Here is a 17,019-nt window from a genome sequence, read left to right on the forward strand (position 1 = left end):
AAAACTCAAAAACACACAGATTTTTGCACAGTACTTTAACAACATTAACATTCATAAACTGCTGCATGAATGTACTTGATAAACCACAGAATCACAAAATGGTTAAGGTTGGAACGGACCTCTGGAGATCATCTTGTCCAACCACCCTGCTTAAGCAGGGAAATATACCAAGAACAACTGTACACCACGAAGACAAACATATAATTTGAAAAAAGTTACCTAAAGTCTAGGTTTTCTGAAAGAATTTGACTAATACAGTTTTTTCATGCAACAGTTCAGATGTGTTGTCCATGTATGCATTACCTTGGACACATTTGAACAAGAAGGTTTTTTATTATTGTTTTGGTTTTTAGGTTTAGTGTTTCTTCGAACACACTGCATATTTGGCTCATGAATGTAATCTTAACCCTGCCCACAGCGCTCCATACTGCAGATGACTGTGGAATTTGTTGCCACATAATCCGATTCCCTCCTATATCCTTCAGGACAAAAGAAATCCAAATCAGAAAAACCACACACATTAAGAATTCCAGTTACCATACAGGTAAAACTCTTTACCCTCAGAAGAATATACATGTGCAGTCTACTCTACATAATCAATGATTCAAACCTTATACCAGCACAAAGGAAATGACTATTCTAAGAACTGAACATCTGCTGGAAATGTAATGCAAGACAGCTCTTTGTGCCAGCTGCTTAGTTTTATTAAGTCAACCACTGATACTCCACAGAGCCTACCCGAATATGCCCCAATACTTTGGAGAATTTACAGCTGAACGTACTCCACTTTCAAATCCTTCAGATGAGAAAAATGAATGCGAAAGCAGGTGCAGAGACTGAGAGATATAAGATTAGTAGGGGAGAGTGACTGAAATCAATGTCTCTTGCACAATCATTGTGATAATGCAGACACCACAGTGAACCTTTTCTTTAGCACTCTTCTAATAATGGTTCATAAAAGGAATTAATAGAAGAGCAAGGATAGAAATCTCCAGTATATTAGCACTGAAGAACAGAAGGGAAGTTAGAAAGCCTACCATAAAGCAGAGTAAGTATTTCTCTCCTCTAATTTAAGATTGTTTTCTTTGAATAGAATAAAAGTAGAAAGTTTTCCTCTAATGCAAGATGCTATTGCTGCTAAAGCAGTTGTCTTAGCTGAGGTGGTTTTGGCTACTTCGCGTATCTGCTTGCCATCAACACCTAGTTAACCTCCTCACATTACCTTTACTTAAATGCTTTCAGAACTATTATCAACCAGAACATGTGTGCTTACCAACTGAAATAAAAAATACAAGCGTACCAGAAAAAAAAAAGTTAAAAAAAAAATCATAGTTTTGACCCAACTAGTTTAAATCTACTAGTGGTATTACAGGCAAGATAAACACATAATATAATTACTTCCCTCGGTGTAACACAACGGTACCAACGGTGTTTGAAGATTCTAGATACGATTTCTTTGTGGGGTTTTTTTCCTACACAGAGAGCAATAGACAAAGCTCCCTCTTTGTTATGTAGCCAGAATAATGTTATCATGTACATGTTCTTTATACTGAAAGCAACCCTTCACTTACACTATCCTTCAGCACTCCCACTGAAGGGTGTGTCCAATCTCAGCTCCAGATTTAAGTGCCTTTTACTTTTTATGATCATCTTTTATTTCACTGAAATACAAAGTCTCACGCTTGAAAGTCTCCATTAGTAAATTACACAATGTCAGCTTACAAAAACAGTTGACAGCTAGCATGGGATGAATGACATTTATATTAATCTTTGCATGCCAACTGAAAACAGTCCCAACAGTCTGCCCGCCGAGTGCTGCCCAGCAGTTCTTGGGAGAGCACTGGTTAGCACGGCCAAAGGCACACAAGATGACAGTTTAATAGTATAGGAGAGTTGAACAGTGTAGGCAACTGAATTTAGTGCACAGAAATGCTCTGGGATGCTGCAATTAACTACAGTAAACATAGCCAAAGAGAACAGAACAATTTAAGGGACTTTAAAAAACAAAAGTTACTTTGAAGAACAGTTTCGTAAGTGGGAATTCTAAAAGAAAAAATGAGGGGGAGATCAGGAGTTGGACATCTTTCTTCAAAGGGGAAGAAAATACAGCACTGACTTAACTGTAATGCTACATAATTCTGAAACTAAATGTTCACATTTAGCCATCATGATCTAGTATATTACATGTTCTGTGGCAAATTTCCTATCCCTTTTTAGCCCTTCATGGAATGAACCAGAAGATAGCAGCCTAAAAGCAATTTTTATGTATTGCTTTTAAGTGCACATGTATCTATCTATATTATCTCTCTCTCATCTCAAAAAGCGAGGTCTTCAAAATGTTATGGCTGCTGCTTCCAGACAGAAAACCTGCTGGTACAACACACTTAACTGCAGTTGCAATGTTGAAAATCTCCCATAGCTAAAAGAAGGAGCAAAATGGTAAACAAACTCCTACGGTCTGCCTAAACTACCCTGGTTTTAATTAGAATCTACACAGTTATATATAAAAGCCATAAACTCAGAAGAACAATGATTATGTACAATTTGAAAACAACAGTTTAAAGTAGTATTCGCTCCTGCTGTATTTTGAAGTCCAGATGCAACACAGAAAGATACACCAAATATCCAACTTGAACACAGACTGCTGGCAAAGTCTATATACTCCAAAGTATATGGAGTGTAACTGTAGATACACAAAAGAGCATTTCAAGTAATGTGAACGTTAGTGAACATTATGCTTTTTTTTTTTTTAAGATTTTGCTCAATAATCTTATTCTCCATTTTGTTATTCGCCAGTGCTTAAAGAGAAAAACAGTGTTCTTAAAACCAATTTATTTGTACCCAATAAAAATACTTTATATTTAAACAGAATCTAGTCGAATATATTTAAAAACTGGATAATTTATATCTTCATTATTCAGTGGGTTAAAATCACTTCTTATGAATTATATAGTTTTCATTAGTTATGATCAACCAAAAACTAGCAGAAAAAGCTAAACCTAATGCAACATTTCTCAAAAAATAGCAAAAACATTTACTTAATATTAATAGTGGACACAAAAACCACATGGCATCAGCATGCCAAGTGCTTATAATATGTTTCTATCATTCCGAGCTATAAAACCTCTGCTTCTCACAGCTGAAACCTCTGAAACATCTGTCAGCCAGTTTTCACCACTTTTTTTTCCCCCCCTTTACTTTCAATTAAAACTACTAGATTAGGCAATGGAGTTTCATGAACTCAACAGGTCCAACTGCCAAGTATCCTCAGAAAAGGAAGGCTGGCTGGATTTACCCATCAGATGTCAATAACGGAAAGAAGCAGTAGAAGCCTTATGTAGCTTTAAAAACCACCTCCCGCCTTTTTTATGACATCACATCAACTTCACCTGTAAACTCTTACGCACAGAAGTTGGTTTTACTCTATTTGGATAGTACTTCGTGCCCAAAAAAAAAATTTTGACAAGAAAAATGTTGTATCATTCGTTTGCCTCTTTAAAACAAGAAAATTTCCCTTCCTCATTGGGCTTAAAAGCATCTGTTAGACAATATGAACAAACTCAAAGCCAGCAGCAAACCCTCCATTTACTGTACTGCTTCCCTGAGCATGTCACTATTGCCTTCCAGTTGCCATTATAAGGCAGCTAAGGAAGTCAGGATAAAATTGTGGACGAGAGTTTCCTGTTCCCTTATAAATAGAAGCGCTGCAATTAATCATTTGCAGAACAGAAGATCTGGCAACAGGAGACTTAGTTTATTATCTGGTTTGGGAATCTAAACCAAGTTTCATCTATAAGCTTTTTTAATACTCTGAAGTTCATACAAAACCTTCAGAAAGAAGTGATTTATGTTACTGTCTGCCTTCAGTAATAAGTAACACAAAAAATAAGGTTAAAAACATGACAAGTAAAAAATGATACATAAATAAGTATATTGTATATATGCATACATACAAGTGATACCAACTTGTTAAAGAATATACAGAAACCAAAATCATCATTTACTTCAAAAGAAAATCACCGCAAAGAAACCAAGCAGTGGTCTGTACTACAATGGGCAACAAATTCAAGTGCACAGAAGCAGGACAAAAAGCAGCATCTCATTTAAGCACCCCCACAATACAGTATAAAGCAATTGTAGTTTGGTGTTTCATATTGGCAATTGAGAAAGTTACAGGAAAGGTACTAAAGACTTAATGCAATGATCACAGGACACGTATGAGGAAAAAGGGACTAAATAGAACAAAAGCATCAAGAATTTGTTCAACAGGTCATTCTTCTTTAAAGTTCCAGAACTATCTGCAAAGGTACTGACATAGATCAAATAATAGCCATAAATAAAATGGTAATTTTTAATTCAGAATAGCACTACGCCTTTTAGCTGAATTCTCTTTAGAGTTAGAAAACTAAGGTTTTATCAGAGTAATTTAATTTGCAGACTAACATGAAAACCTATTGGTCCCAGTCCTGAGAGTTGACAATATGACAAACAGCATAAGGGATAACAAAAGAAGATTAAGTTAATGATGCTGCAGTATTACAACATGTACATAATACTGTCTGATCTTCCAAACAGCCAATACCATTTTTTTTAACTGATCCCTAATCTCTAGTAACCTTTAGTAAGTCATGTTGTGTAGTGAAAGAAAACACAAAGTACTTTATTACACAAAGGAGAAGTTTTCCTACGATCTATTTATAAACTGGTCATTGAAACAGTTCTGTGCAAAGTCAGAATGCATAACTTATTTTCTTAAAAAAAAAATCAGTAGGTAGATGTAATAGATTTCACTAAAAAATAAACACACACCTTGGTTCTCAGTCTTACCTCGGCCCATTTAAGAATACAAGTCATGCAGAAGGTATGACTGCAGTTCTCAGGAAAACCAATCTCTTGTTCTAGAAGGCAGTTCAGACAGATGGGACATGTGTCACTGTCGTATAATAAAGTAGAACAGGAACAGCTTTCTTCATTTTCTTCACCTGGTATTATTAACATTGACACTTAGAATTTTTGACAGTTTTTGAAACAAAGTCCTTCTGGATTTGAATAATAATTCTGTAGTTAAAAGCAAATTAATCAAGTTTTAAGGTCTAATGCAGTCAAGACACTGGCCAGAGCAGTAGCTAAAATAATGTATTTCAGGTGAAAAGTACTACACAACATACTTCATAGACTACTGTACCAATATTTGCCATTAAAAACAAAGGAAAGTTAGCTCCAGTGCTATTTAAATAAAAAAAGCACCACACTGTTTCCTATCAGCCATGCAGTCATTTAGACATTGTTCTCTGGGGTTCTTTCTCCTCAGATGTTTGCTCTCTCGCTCTGAAATAAATTAGACAAGCCTAGTCTGTTTTGATTATCTTATAAACACATGGTCTACCTTTAAAATAGTTCTAAGACAGGAAAACTAAAATAACCTGAACATTCTCAAATATTTACCTAATCATGTACTTTAAATACGAAATGCTCCCCATTTTGTTAAAGTTAGAAATTGTTTTCAGAATATAAAAGTTCAAGAACTATTCTTCAAGAAATTGGAATTTTACTCTAAATTAATTATTTTTCTGAGTAACAATGGCTATCTCCATTTTTGTTCTGCTACTGGAAGTCAAACAAGTAAAAAACAGAAGAGACAAGAAAGGATTTGGGGACCCCACAGGCCAAAGAAAAATATTATGCTGAGACAGTAGTTATGTTTACACAATTTCTTTCAAAACAAGCAGCATACTAATTGAGAGAGTAAATGTAAAATCTGACTTTCACAACTTGAACCTGAACAATATACCTTCCATGCCTTCATGCTTCTGACCCTCAGTATCTTGAATACATTGCTTTCTGTTCTTCATCTTCTCACAAAATGTAGTCTGGAAAACATAGAAACAGTTTACACGGTTAATTTAGATTGCAACGTGAAAATAAAAATGACCACTATGGATTTCATGAGTGTTCTCCATTTCATTATACCTTTGTAGAGTAGAAACACATGACATTAAGAGTTACGTACAGATCATTCACAATCTGTTTGCAATTTATGAGCACCATTAATGCTATCTAGCAACTGATACTTCCACTTGAAAATTGTTTTTGTTCAACAAATGTAAAGCTTTTGCAGTGTTTTAGACCACCAATGGTTCTTTCATTTTTAAAAGTGAAATGCATTGCTAAGTTTCTACGCCAGGCACCCCAGGTTAACACTACAGTAACTACCATCTGCAAATTGCCCTTCACAAATGGCTGAAGCAACAAAATTAAACACACAAGCACCAGAGGAGTTAGTTGCTTTGCGCACCTAGCATCACCATAGCAGTGGCAAGTGAGAAAAATGAAAGCAACTTACATTGCTTTTGTCATACAATTAGAACGATTAGCACTCAGGAAAAAAAAAAAGGAAGGGAAGTTCTATCATCAAATGAGACTGGTCACAAGCACAGGTGCAGTGCACTATCACGAATGAGGAAACGCATCTTTTAACTGTTCTGCAAAGACACAGTATGAAGTAAGAATAACAAGGATAGAGAATACCCTTGTGATCCACATAATATAGGTTGAACGAATTTGACCTCACATAAGAAACAGCAAGTCTATGTTCTTTGGAGGCTTCCCTACTCTACACAAAATGAAACACACTTAAAAAAACTACCTACACCAAGGACTGAATCTCCTGCATTTCAAACTCCTATAGCCGTAGCAGAGCAGTATAAGCACCTAAAGCTCTAACTGAACAGTCCTAGAGGACCAACAGTTTTCTTCAGAACTATATAAAGCTTTAAAAATTATTATTTAAAAGGACAAATTAAAACTTCACAAGAGATTGAGGAAATCAGAAATTACCAAGATTTGCTACTTAAGCACTGAAACCTGAAGCAAACTGACCAAGGTTTCAAAACCCTTACTCTTTAATGCCTTTGTTAGAAAAAGCAGCAGGACAGAGCGAGAATGCCACAATCACACTCCTCAACTAAACTTCCTCCTATTTCACTGACAAACTGCACTAATTTCCCTTTTCTACCTGGGCACCCAGGAGCAAGGGGGAGACAGAATTTGCCTCCCAAATCTTATCTTTTGATCAAGTCTTTATTGCTTGATCTTGGCAGCAGGAAGTGTTTTAATGATCATTTATTTTTACTGGGAAAAGAATGTCATTGGCAGATACCCATCACATAATACACTTCCTGCTTTCTTAGGCAATCCAAGAAAGCAGAACTCTGATCTGTGAGCCTTGAACACAGGCAGTTCATTAAAGAAATGGTCAAAATTGTGAAACTAATTGGAAATATGTAATTAGAATTCTAAACAGCTTCAATGTTCCCATTAGAAACTATTTCTTAATCCCTGGAAAGGAATATGTAAATCAAGTCAACTGCGGGTAGGGGAAAGGGAGGAGAGGAGGACACAAAAACCTAGCTATAAGGGAATTTTCTCCCTACACTGCTATCCTATCTTGATACAAAAGATGACTTAAAAAGATATGATTAGGATAAATGCCATCAACCGCAGAGCAGTTACTAACACTGTAACTGTGTTGCAGTGAATGCCATAAGCTGTATGAAAATTCTGTTAGCAGAACAACCACTGACCAGACCATCACTTACTATCTTACAGATTAGGCAAGATGAAACCCAATGAAAGCCAAATTGCTACTTTAAAATTTAATGACATAAACAAAAACCGCATGAAATTATGACAGGTAAGACCACTGAAACATATTTGAACTTAATACATGAGATCTTGGTCTGTTGTTTTCAGTCTGATTTGCAAGAGAACTTTTAAGTGGCTTTGGTCCCAAAAAGTTTAAATCGTGATGGTGTGTGGTATAGATTCTTTTATACATAAAACATAAGAATATTTCTTCCATTATACATCTTAAAACCTCAGCAATGCTTTACAGAAGCAGAAAAATCTAGGAGCTGTGCTCAAACTTCTCTCAACCCTGAAAGTCCCTGGACACATCACAGCTGCGACCATTTAAAGACAAGATCAAGAATTCTGCACTCTGCATCCATCCACAGAAAAGGTTTTAAACAGACACAATCTAGATACCAAATTGTAACTTAAGCAGCAGCTGTAGAGTTCATGCTTATTAAAACAAAGGTCTTGAGATCACTAAGGCAGACTGCAGAAAGAGAACCCATACAAGCTCTTTAGATTGTTTTTTTCCCCCAATAAAAAAATAACCTTTTCTCCATTGTACTCTTTCTAGACACAAAGACATCCCAGAAATTCTAATTATTCTAACTGTGCAAGAAAAACAGAGCTCCTAAAATTTTGACAGAATATCAGTAAACCCAAGATGTGCAACAACTGAAAACATTTGTGCAGTGTTACATTGTTCTTCTCACAAAAATATATTGTTTAAACAGATACTGAGCGCTGCTAATGCTTTTGACACTGCATTTCACACAACACAGTGGAGGAATTTAATACTACTGAAATATAAGTATTTATTATAAAGTAAAAGTCACCATCAAAATTTACATATTGCTTAACAAATTAACTTTGGAAAGACTATTTTCTCCACTAGTTTAAAAGGGTCATCACAGGCACTGGAGTAGCAGAAGAGTTAATGCTAAAGACTGCCATTAAATTTATAAAATTAAAAACAGAGTTCGGAAAAGAGAACATAGTGATTTGGGAGGAGCAGATAGCACAGAAAACAGAACACTTACTTGTCCCAAAGTGTGACACGTTCCTTTAGATTCTTTTAAACGTCAAGGATATTTGGAAGTATTTCTCAGACTCTGTCATTGCAGCTGCATGCCATACAAGAAATCTGTAATCTTGGCTGGGGGTGGGGGGAGACAGTGAAAGCAGCTAGATAATTTTTTTTGTTATTCTCCCAGTTCCAAATTGTATGAGCTCACATGAAGATCATATTGTGTCCATATCCATGGCTAATCACGATCAGGCTAATATGTATTTGAAGAATGCTAATATCCAAAGAGTACTTCTACCAGATTCCCCTGACTCATGACCAACACATTTTAGTTACGATCATTCAGTTGTTGATGTGAAATATTAGAAAATACCCCAAGACCCACACACATGCAAGGCATTTGACAAGACAGCAGCAAGCACTATACTATGTTAGCACTGACAAAAACAAAATCAATCCTCCCCAACTCTGTAGATAAAATACTTTCTAAGAATGCCTAAAGACATCATAGCATAACAGCCAAGATGGTAGTTTTCTGGTGCTTTTAAGTTTTCAATGGAATTACTTTGTAAGAGAAATACCTTATTTTATTTCATATTTGAGATAAAGGCAAGAATACTCTAGCACATTAAACTGAAAACAGTGAACGAGGACATTACTACAAGTACACATCACTACCCCATCCCCCCATTATTATTATTAAAGGAGTTAAACATTTCAGTTTCTAGGTTATTCTTCAAAGGAAATTCCTGTTCTTGTCTTCATGGAAGGCAGATACCAAAGATAACTGCGAACAAAAGTGCTTAAACACAGTTAACTGTAGAACAAGGGAATAGATTCCTCACTGTCTGAGGAACACAGGTTCATGATGTACTTAAACTAAAGCGGACTGATACAAGTGTCATTTACACACTACACAATTTTTCTGTATCACAAAAATGTAAGTGTGATTTACCTTTTATGTTAACACAAACTACTTAATATCATTCATAACCTAAAAATACAGATCTATTTCAACACTAATTCACTGTGCACACAGAAAGAAAACACTTGGGTCTGTTCAAAGTCATGCAACTGAATTTCTTACTGAACTAAAAACTATTACATTAAAATCTTAAAATTAAATAGGCATAGAAAAATAATTGGATGAAAACATATAGTAGCCTAATTATAAGTGACACATGAAATCAGCACATGCCTCCTTTTTGACTAACTACAAGAGACAGTCTTCACAAGCATTCTTTATGCCCTGTAAATAAAATGCAACAGATAAATACACTCTTCCTCCAATACAGTAACAGTCCAGAGACCTATCTACACAGAAGTACACTTGTTCAGTTGGAAAGGGGGATGGAAATCAAGAACACACACACCAAGATCTCCTGCAAGCAAGTGCAAAATGATGTCCAAGACTGGCTTATTTTTGTTCCCTTAACAGACTTAACTCAGGAAACATTTGTAATTAACCTTTCAACTTCTTAGATACATGTTGCATCAATACGTACAGTAGTGACTTATTTTGACTGCTGTTTCTATTAAAAACATTCTCTCATCTTTTAAAAAGGATTTGTGGCACTTAGTTGTGTTGGGATTTCTTTACTAACTCAAGAAACAATCAGTTTCAAATATGAAACAACAGTCAGCCATGCATTCAGTGTACAAAGTTTATTTGCTTAATAAAACAACAATAACACCCCTTAATCACATCAAAATTTTGGGCAGCAATAAGCAGAACTCTATTTTGCCCTATGCATTTTGATGGTCTTTAAGAAACTTCGGAAGGAGGTTCAAGACTCTCCCTGAGCAAGCATGTTTTTAAGGAAAACAGATCTCAATAATTAGCCACATTTACAAAAACTGAGATTTTTGGGGTTTTTGTTTTAGTAATTAATGGCAGAACACAGAGTGTCCCCTAGAGTTCCCCACATGGGCTCACCATAACCTCTGCACCATTATTGGGCAAATGTCCACCTACTGATGAAAATTTTAAAAACTTTTGCCAGAAGCCTTGTGCCATCTTGGAGATGGGCTGAGGAAACAGTATGTCCAATGGCAGCTGAACATCTGAAAAGTTTTTTACATACCTGTATCACAATGCTCACACATGCTCCAAGAAAAGAAAAACCACTATCAAGTACATAAAAGTACATCAAGAACCTTCACAGTTCTTTTTATTTGGAAAAACTTTTAATTTGTCTGAAGAGCCTGAAGGTAGACTAGTTTCAAGTGACAATTCACAAATGTTGTTTGCCGTCCAACAAATGAGTGCTAAACTGAGGATCTGGAAGCACTTACCCTGGATTTGCTCCTTTGTGTAGTAAAACCTCATGGCCCAGAACATCAGTGAGAATAGAACCAACAGGCACATTCAAAAGAGGGCTGTTAAAGAGGATCTTTACTCTTTGTATGCTCAAATTGCACCTTGTCTGCATTCCCAATGGAATGCCATAGAACCGAAGATGAAGAGAAATAAAGAGACCAGTGCTATGCTTTGGGGAATAGAAAAAGAAACCTTTTTCTATAGGAGGTTTAAGCCTATTCATGTAGATCCAGTGTCCTGGAAAGAATCGTTACTATTCAGGCAAGGAGACACCGATGATTTAAAGACTCTTTCCAGACCCTCTAAGGACGCAATTACCCAAGAGGGCTAATCTAATCTAACAGCTTGCTGCCACCAAAAGAAGCAGCTCTGTTTCTCACCACAAGCGATGGTGAGCAGACTCAGCTAAGACTCAGTTAAGAGCCACACGTGTGCCAAAGAAATTGCAAGTGACAGAATGGGTGAAGGAAGACATAAAATGGCATTGGCCCTTTTGGCAGTGGCAAGGTGCTAGAATAGCTAAGACTTTCTTGTCAAACTGCCCCCCTTCAAGGACATAGCAGTACCTAGATTACCTGCCGAGTCCATGAAAAAGCAAGGTAAAGTCACAAGAGAAAACTGCCAAAGCCAAATGGCTAGAATTATACCACCCTAAACAGTACACTGCCTTCCACCGACTTTCCCTTTCCTCACACAGAAGAAAAACCTGAAAACACAGTGGATATCCTCTTCAGGATTTCTTTTTCCCTAGTCTAGCAGCAAGACACTGATAAGGACACTTATATTGCTGATGCTGTGGCTACAGCTCGTCCCTGCTAGATTCAATGATTCAATTTTTGTGGCCACCTCAACAATAACAAACTGAATAACAGCTGCAGACACTCAATGCTCATGTCCAGTCAGCACTCAAAGAAGTAGACAGGACAACATAATAACTGCTTCCTAAGCAAGGAAGGCATGCACAACTCAATGGAAATGTGCAAATACAGCTTGAGGAACTGCTGCAGTGGCTCAGATGCAGCGATTATCATTTAGTAACCTGTCTGACCATCCAAAGAGCCAAGAGTTTCAAAGAAGATTTAGAACCTTACATTGGACACACACACACACACACAAGGTCATCTCCTTCCTGTATGAAGATTATAATCGTAAACTGGCTTAAAACCTGCCATACAGACCTTTTCATGTTAAGTCAAGGAAGTAGGCAGTGTTCCTCACCGAAGTTTAACAAAAGAGCACCTGCAAGACATAGGCAAAACATCGTGGCAATAAGAAAGATGTCATTTTGTAAGACCTCACATATCTGAGAATATTCTATAAACTGTGGGGGACACACCATGTCTTTTACAGAATGTTATGTGTTGAAGTACTGCTACAAATCAGAATGAACTCTAATGTCTAGCATTTAAAACATGCCAGTTTACTGGACAGTATAAGAAGGTGACCAAACAATGTCAGTAGTACCGTTTCATGTATCCATGCCTTGACAATTCATGCTGATGCACAAGTTCCTTTAGTTTTCTACAATTACTAACAGTAACTGAAGAATACGGTATTAATCATATGTTATTCATATGCGTAAAGGTGAATAACAGTGTTCTACCTCTACCTACAAAAGTCGCTATCCAAAAAGCTTCAGTACAACACAGAACTAAACCAGACTACCAACTTGAAAAAAGGGGCAACAAACTTGTATCACAAAACTTGTACTTTGCTGTTAATTCCTCTAACAACAGCATGGTGCCAATTTAATACTCTTAAGTAAGAGTTGTTATCAAAGCCAAAAGAAAACCCAAACCCAACAGATTTACACATATGAAAGACTGAAGATAGTAACGAAGGTAGTATCACTAACAGGTATCTATTAAGGAACTTTCCCACTCTCTCTGTACAGGAAAACTTGTGCATGGGACAAGCATCCCTTCACCTCAGAATCCCAGTCATGCAGCTGGCCCCCTGATCTACCAGCCGTCATGTTCCTTTCCTTCCTAAAGTAACCAGTTGTCATTGGTTTGTACCTAGTAATAAAGAAAAATAGGGATGTAGGTTACAGCAGAACCATTAGCACTGTAAAACAAGCAGTAACAAAATGATAAAATCAAAAGCCATGTGCTAAAATTCAACTGATAATAAAGCTATTGCAGTCTTCAGCAGAATTCCAAATACCATCCCTAGGAAACATACAAAAGAGCGAGCCATTTTATCAGTCCTCAGTAGTAGATAACTTAAGACATCACAAGGCACCAGGGTTTGTGAAACACTGTTTTATCACCCCTCCTCTCCCTAAAGATGACACACATGCAAGGGCTGATTTGCTCATCAGAATCATGAGCATCCACATAACTACTGGGACAATCTACATGAAGACTGATATGTCCACAAGCCAGAAAAGGTATGATGATTGACCAAAATAGTTAAAGCATCAAAGGGATATTAATTCTCTTTGTCAAAAACACACTGAAGAAAGTCTTCCTGTATACCTCAGTTCTCACCATGCTATCACACAAGGCTGAGCCTTGTGAGGAAGCTCATGAAGAGGTGAAGGAAAGCTGATTACAAGCTTGCACAGCAGTTAGCAGCTTTTAGACATGACAACTTTGACTTTGGTACTGAACTTCAGTTACCTTTACTGGCACTGATGGGTAATTATCTACAGAAGGCAAATTTCATTTCTCATCTTTCTGCACTGTCAACCGCAAAATACTTTGTTCCACTATGATAGGTGGTGGAAGTTTAGGATGTCTCCTAAACTCATATTAAGGGCTCATATGCCGTAAGCAGCAATGAGAAACTGTACTTCAGCAGATTTCCTCCAGAAGTCAGTCTAAATCAATTATCCCTCCAGCAGCTGTGAGATTAACTCATCAGACCACATGAAATTACATACCAAAGTATAGGGAATGACAGCTCTATACTATCAATACATTCATGGTGACCACTGACAACCAAGATGGTCCAGTGCTTAGGCAAATTCAGTTTGCAGTCCAAGAACTAGATGAAGCAAACTTGCTACTCTGCAAGGAGGGGAAAAGAACCCACAACAACAAACAAAGCACTATGGGGAGTTGTTGTCACAGTGCAGTCTCATTTGATTCAAAGTATATATTCACAGCTGATCAATCTAACCTGTAATTTAAAACTATGCTTGTGTCCCTACTGGCTCTTTAGTGACGTTTCTCAAGTTTGTGAGAAAAGCCCTTTCTACTCTGCCAGAAGACAAACTAGGTTACTCAAGCTTCTGTTGGCTCTTGACAATGCAAAAGCAGTGGGGACAAAGCAGTGTAGTTTCCCCACGCACTGAACTAAGGCAATTTTGCAGGGTAGCAACTCAGTAAGGGTGCCACTCACAACACTGCTTTCCAGAGTGTGAATTATGCAAGACAACCCCAGACCTAACCTTTACAGAAGTCCATGACTGGGTCCATGGCAGTCATAAGAAGGAACGCTCATCCGAGCCATGGTTATCTCCCCCAGGAAAACCAGCTTCATTTATACAGAAGACAGGATGAATAGAACCTTCTAAAGACTAATACAAGAAGATGAAATGTATATTCACAGAAGTTAAAAGACCACCCTATTTTTCCTTCCGAAACAGTATTTTCAATAGAAGGTAATACACTGTGCTGCTGTTTCACATGTGCGTGTGTGTGATAAGACTCCCAACAGACGAAGCACTATACCACAACCAGGCCTGTAGGGAGAACATGCATGTATGCCAGGGGTTAAACCATGTTGTTTCATATACTGCTGATAAAACACTTAAGTAATCATAGTGATTAACATAATACAAAGAAATATGAAAGAGAAAACAGTGTACATAACCATCTCACAAAATATACAATTCAACACTTAGGTGTTTCTTCCAAGTAGTCTGTGACTAAACTGGGTGAAATTGAGATTTACAAATAACAGAAACTAACTGGGGATTAGATACTATTGTCATGGTGCACATGGTTCAAGCAACTAAATCAAATCAGCATAAACTCATGACCTTCCACTGCTGAGGGTCCTTAGTCACATGCATACTTTTGCAGCTGGAAGGGATAGCATTACATACCAAAGTCAGCAAAAATGGCTCCACCATTTCCAAGAACAGTTAAAAAAAAAAATAGTACTTTTTTTCTAGCCACTTGGAAGCACTAGTATTTTCATGCTTTCCACCAAAGAGCAGATATTTGGCACTGGGTCACCGAGATGAAGAACATGCTTTCCACACCAAGCAACACTTCCAAATCTAGCCATGTCACAGATCTAGGGAAAAAAAGTTTGCATTTACTCAAGAAATTTTTGCTTGTCATTGCATTTAATTTTTTCCCCATAAACTGGATCCATCCTTAGCATACACTAGTAATTTGAAGTTCCTATCCTATTGCTACACTGCACATGCAACATTCCCACAAGATGAATGAGCATACTTCAGCCAGTGCTATGGCAACACAGCAGGACTTGTTGCAATCGTTTCTCTGATGCTAAAGAAACTAGGAAGACCATCTTTATTTTTCTTAATACCATCCTGAACACGCCCAAATAGCTGGACTTAAACACTAGGGATGCAGAAGCTGAACAAAAAGACCTTGCAAAGTCAGAAGTAGAAAAGCAAAGACCTTTTAACAGCGGAAGGAAAACTGACAGGCAAAATTACTGGAGTAAGACTGAACTCAAATGAAAAGCTCGGGGCAGTAGCAATGGCAAAAAGCACATTCAAGATGCAAAAAATTAATGGGGCAACAATGCCAGAGTGGTAGGTGATTAGGAAAGTATATCGAGCCAAAGAAGAATGGGTGGAATCCAGCAAAGAAAGAATGGCATGCAATTGTCCAATTATTGACTATAATTTTTCTTTCACCTACATCATGGCAGCTTATTTCTCAGCTTCTGAATGTTGAACCTCCACAAACTGAAGGGCATCCCTCTAACAAAATTTATGTAATGTATAGGCTCCTCTATAATTTTATGGATTTACTTAAATGGAAAAACGCGCTACACAAGATTGCATAGAACCATACACACACCCCCCTAATAAAAATATAGTGAATTTGAGTCCTCTATTACAAGCATGCTGTTCTTCCACTATAAGCATCAAATCAAGAGTCTAGTGATATGACATGATCTTTCAGTATTAAAAAAATGTGTTTCCATAAGAAGTAATTTCAGATTACATGTAAAAATATACAGACATTGATTCAAAACAAACAAAAGAAAGAAAACCACATAGCCATTCAAAAATACATTTTGCCTCTTTGAGGTATACTCTTTTTAAAAAAGCACTAGGTGAAAGCTATGGTGTCAGAAACATGGTCCTCGAGCTCCTTTTGACTTTGTATAACAGTATTTTATAAGCTCGGGTCAAAGACCTACACTAACCTTTTACAAATCTCAGACAAAAAAGAAATGCTGTATTTTTGGAGAACGGAGAGAAAATAAAGAGTTTGCAAAGGATTTATGACGACTGAAATAATTTTAAGTGTAATCGCATTTTGCACGGAAGCTTCTATAATATTTGTAGAATAATAATGCATTATATGTCATCTCAGAAGTAGTAGACAGGTGGGGAGTACGCAGTTTCAATTACTGTTGATCTTGCTTTCACAGCCCTTACTCAGAGATAACTTTCAAGGTAGCTAAAATAAAGGTAGAAAAATATGGCCAGGAATGGAAGACAGGTACACAAGAGAAGGCTTCCTTAACACCAATAGCAACACACAAAAGGTAACAGAAACTATTAACCACGCAAGAGGGAAAAGCCAGATCTGAGCTTGAAAATACAACCTGAACTTTATCATCTTTCCTTTCAACTTGTGAAAACCAATAGAAAAACATGCTAATCACCATTTTGGGTTACTTTCACCATATAGATGGCATCAAGAAACTACCTATAACAAAACAGTAATTTACTGTGAATTATTAAGTAATCAACCTAGTTTTGTTGTAACTGATTATGTTATCTCATTGCAAACCTTCAAACAGAACTTAAGCTTCCCACATCAGCAACACTAAAAGCTCCTTACAGTGATGAACCCTATTCGCATCCAAAGTTTCT

General features: G+C 36.9%; 1 protein-coding gene across 1 annotated transcript in view; it reads right to left on the reverse strand.

Moving 5' to 3' along the window:
• SCAF11 (SR-related CTD associated factor 11) overlaps window positions 1-5,864 on the reverse strand; it is a gene marked incomplete at its 3' end in the record, with an annotated part of 30,364 nt that extends 24,500 nt beyond the window's left edge. Inside the window, exons 1-2 of the mRNA XM_082014141.1 lie at window positions 5,792-5,864; window positions 4,828-4,982 (exon numbers count right to left, since the gene is read on the reverse strand). Of these exons, the coding sequence (XP_081870267.1) occupies window positions 4,828-4,982; window positions 5,792-5,852 (216 nt within the window). The 5' untranslated portion in view covers window positions 5,853-5,864. The remainder of the gene's footprint in view (window positions 1-4,827; window positions 4,983-5,791) is intronic.
• Between the last annotated feature and the right edge of the window lie 11,155 nt (window positions 5,865-17,019).

This window comes from Phaethon aethereus (genome assembly GCF_964289735.1).
Source record: "Phaethon aethereus genome assembly, chromosome: 1".
Taxonomy (NCBI): domain Eukaryota; kingdom Metazoa; phylum Chordata; class Aves; order Phaethontiformes; family Phaethontidae; genus Phaethon; species Phaethon aethereus.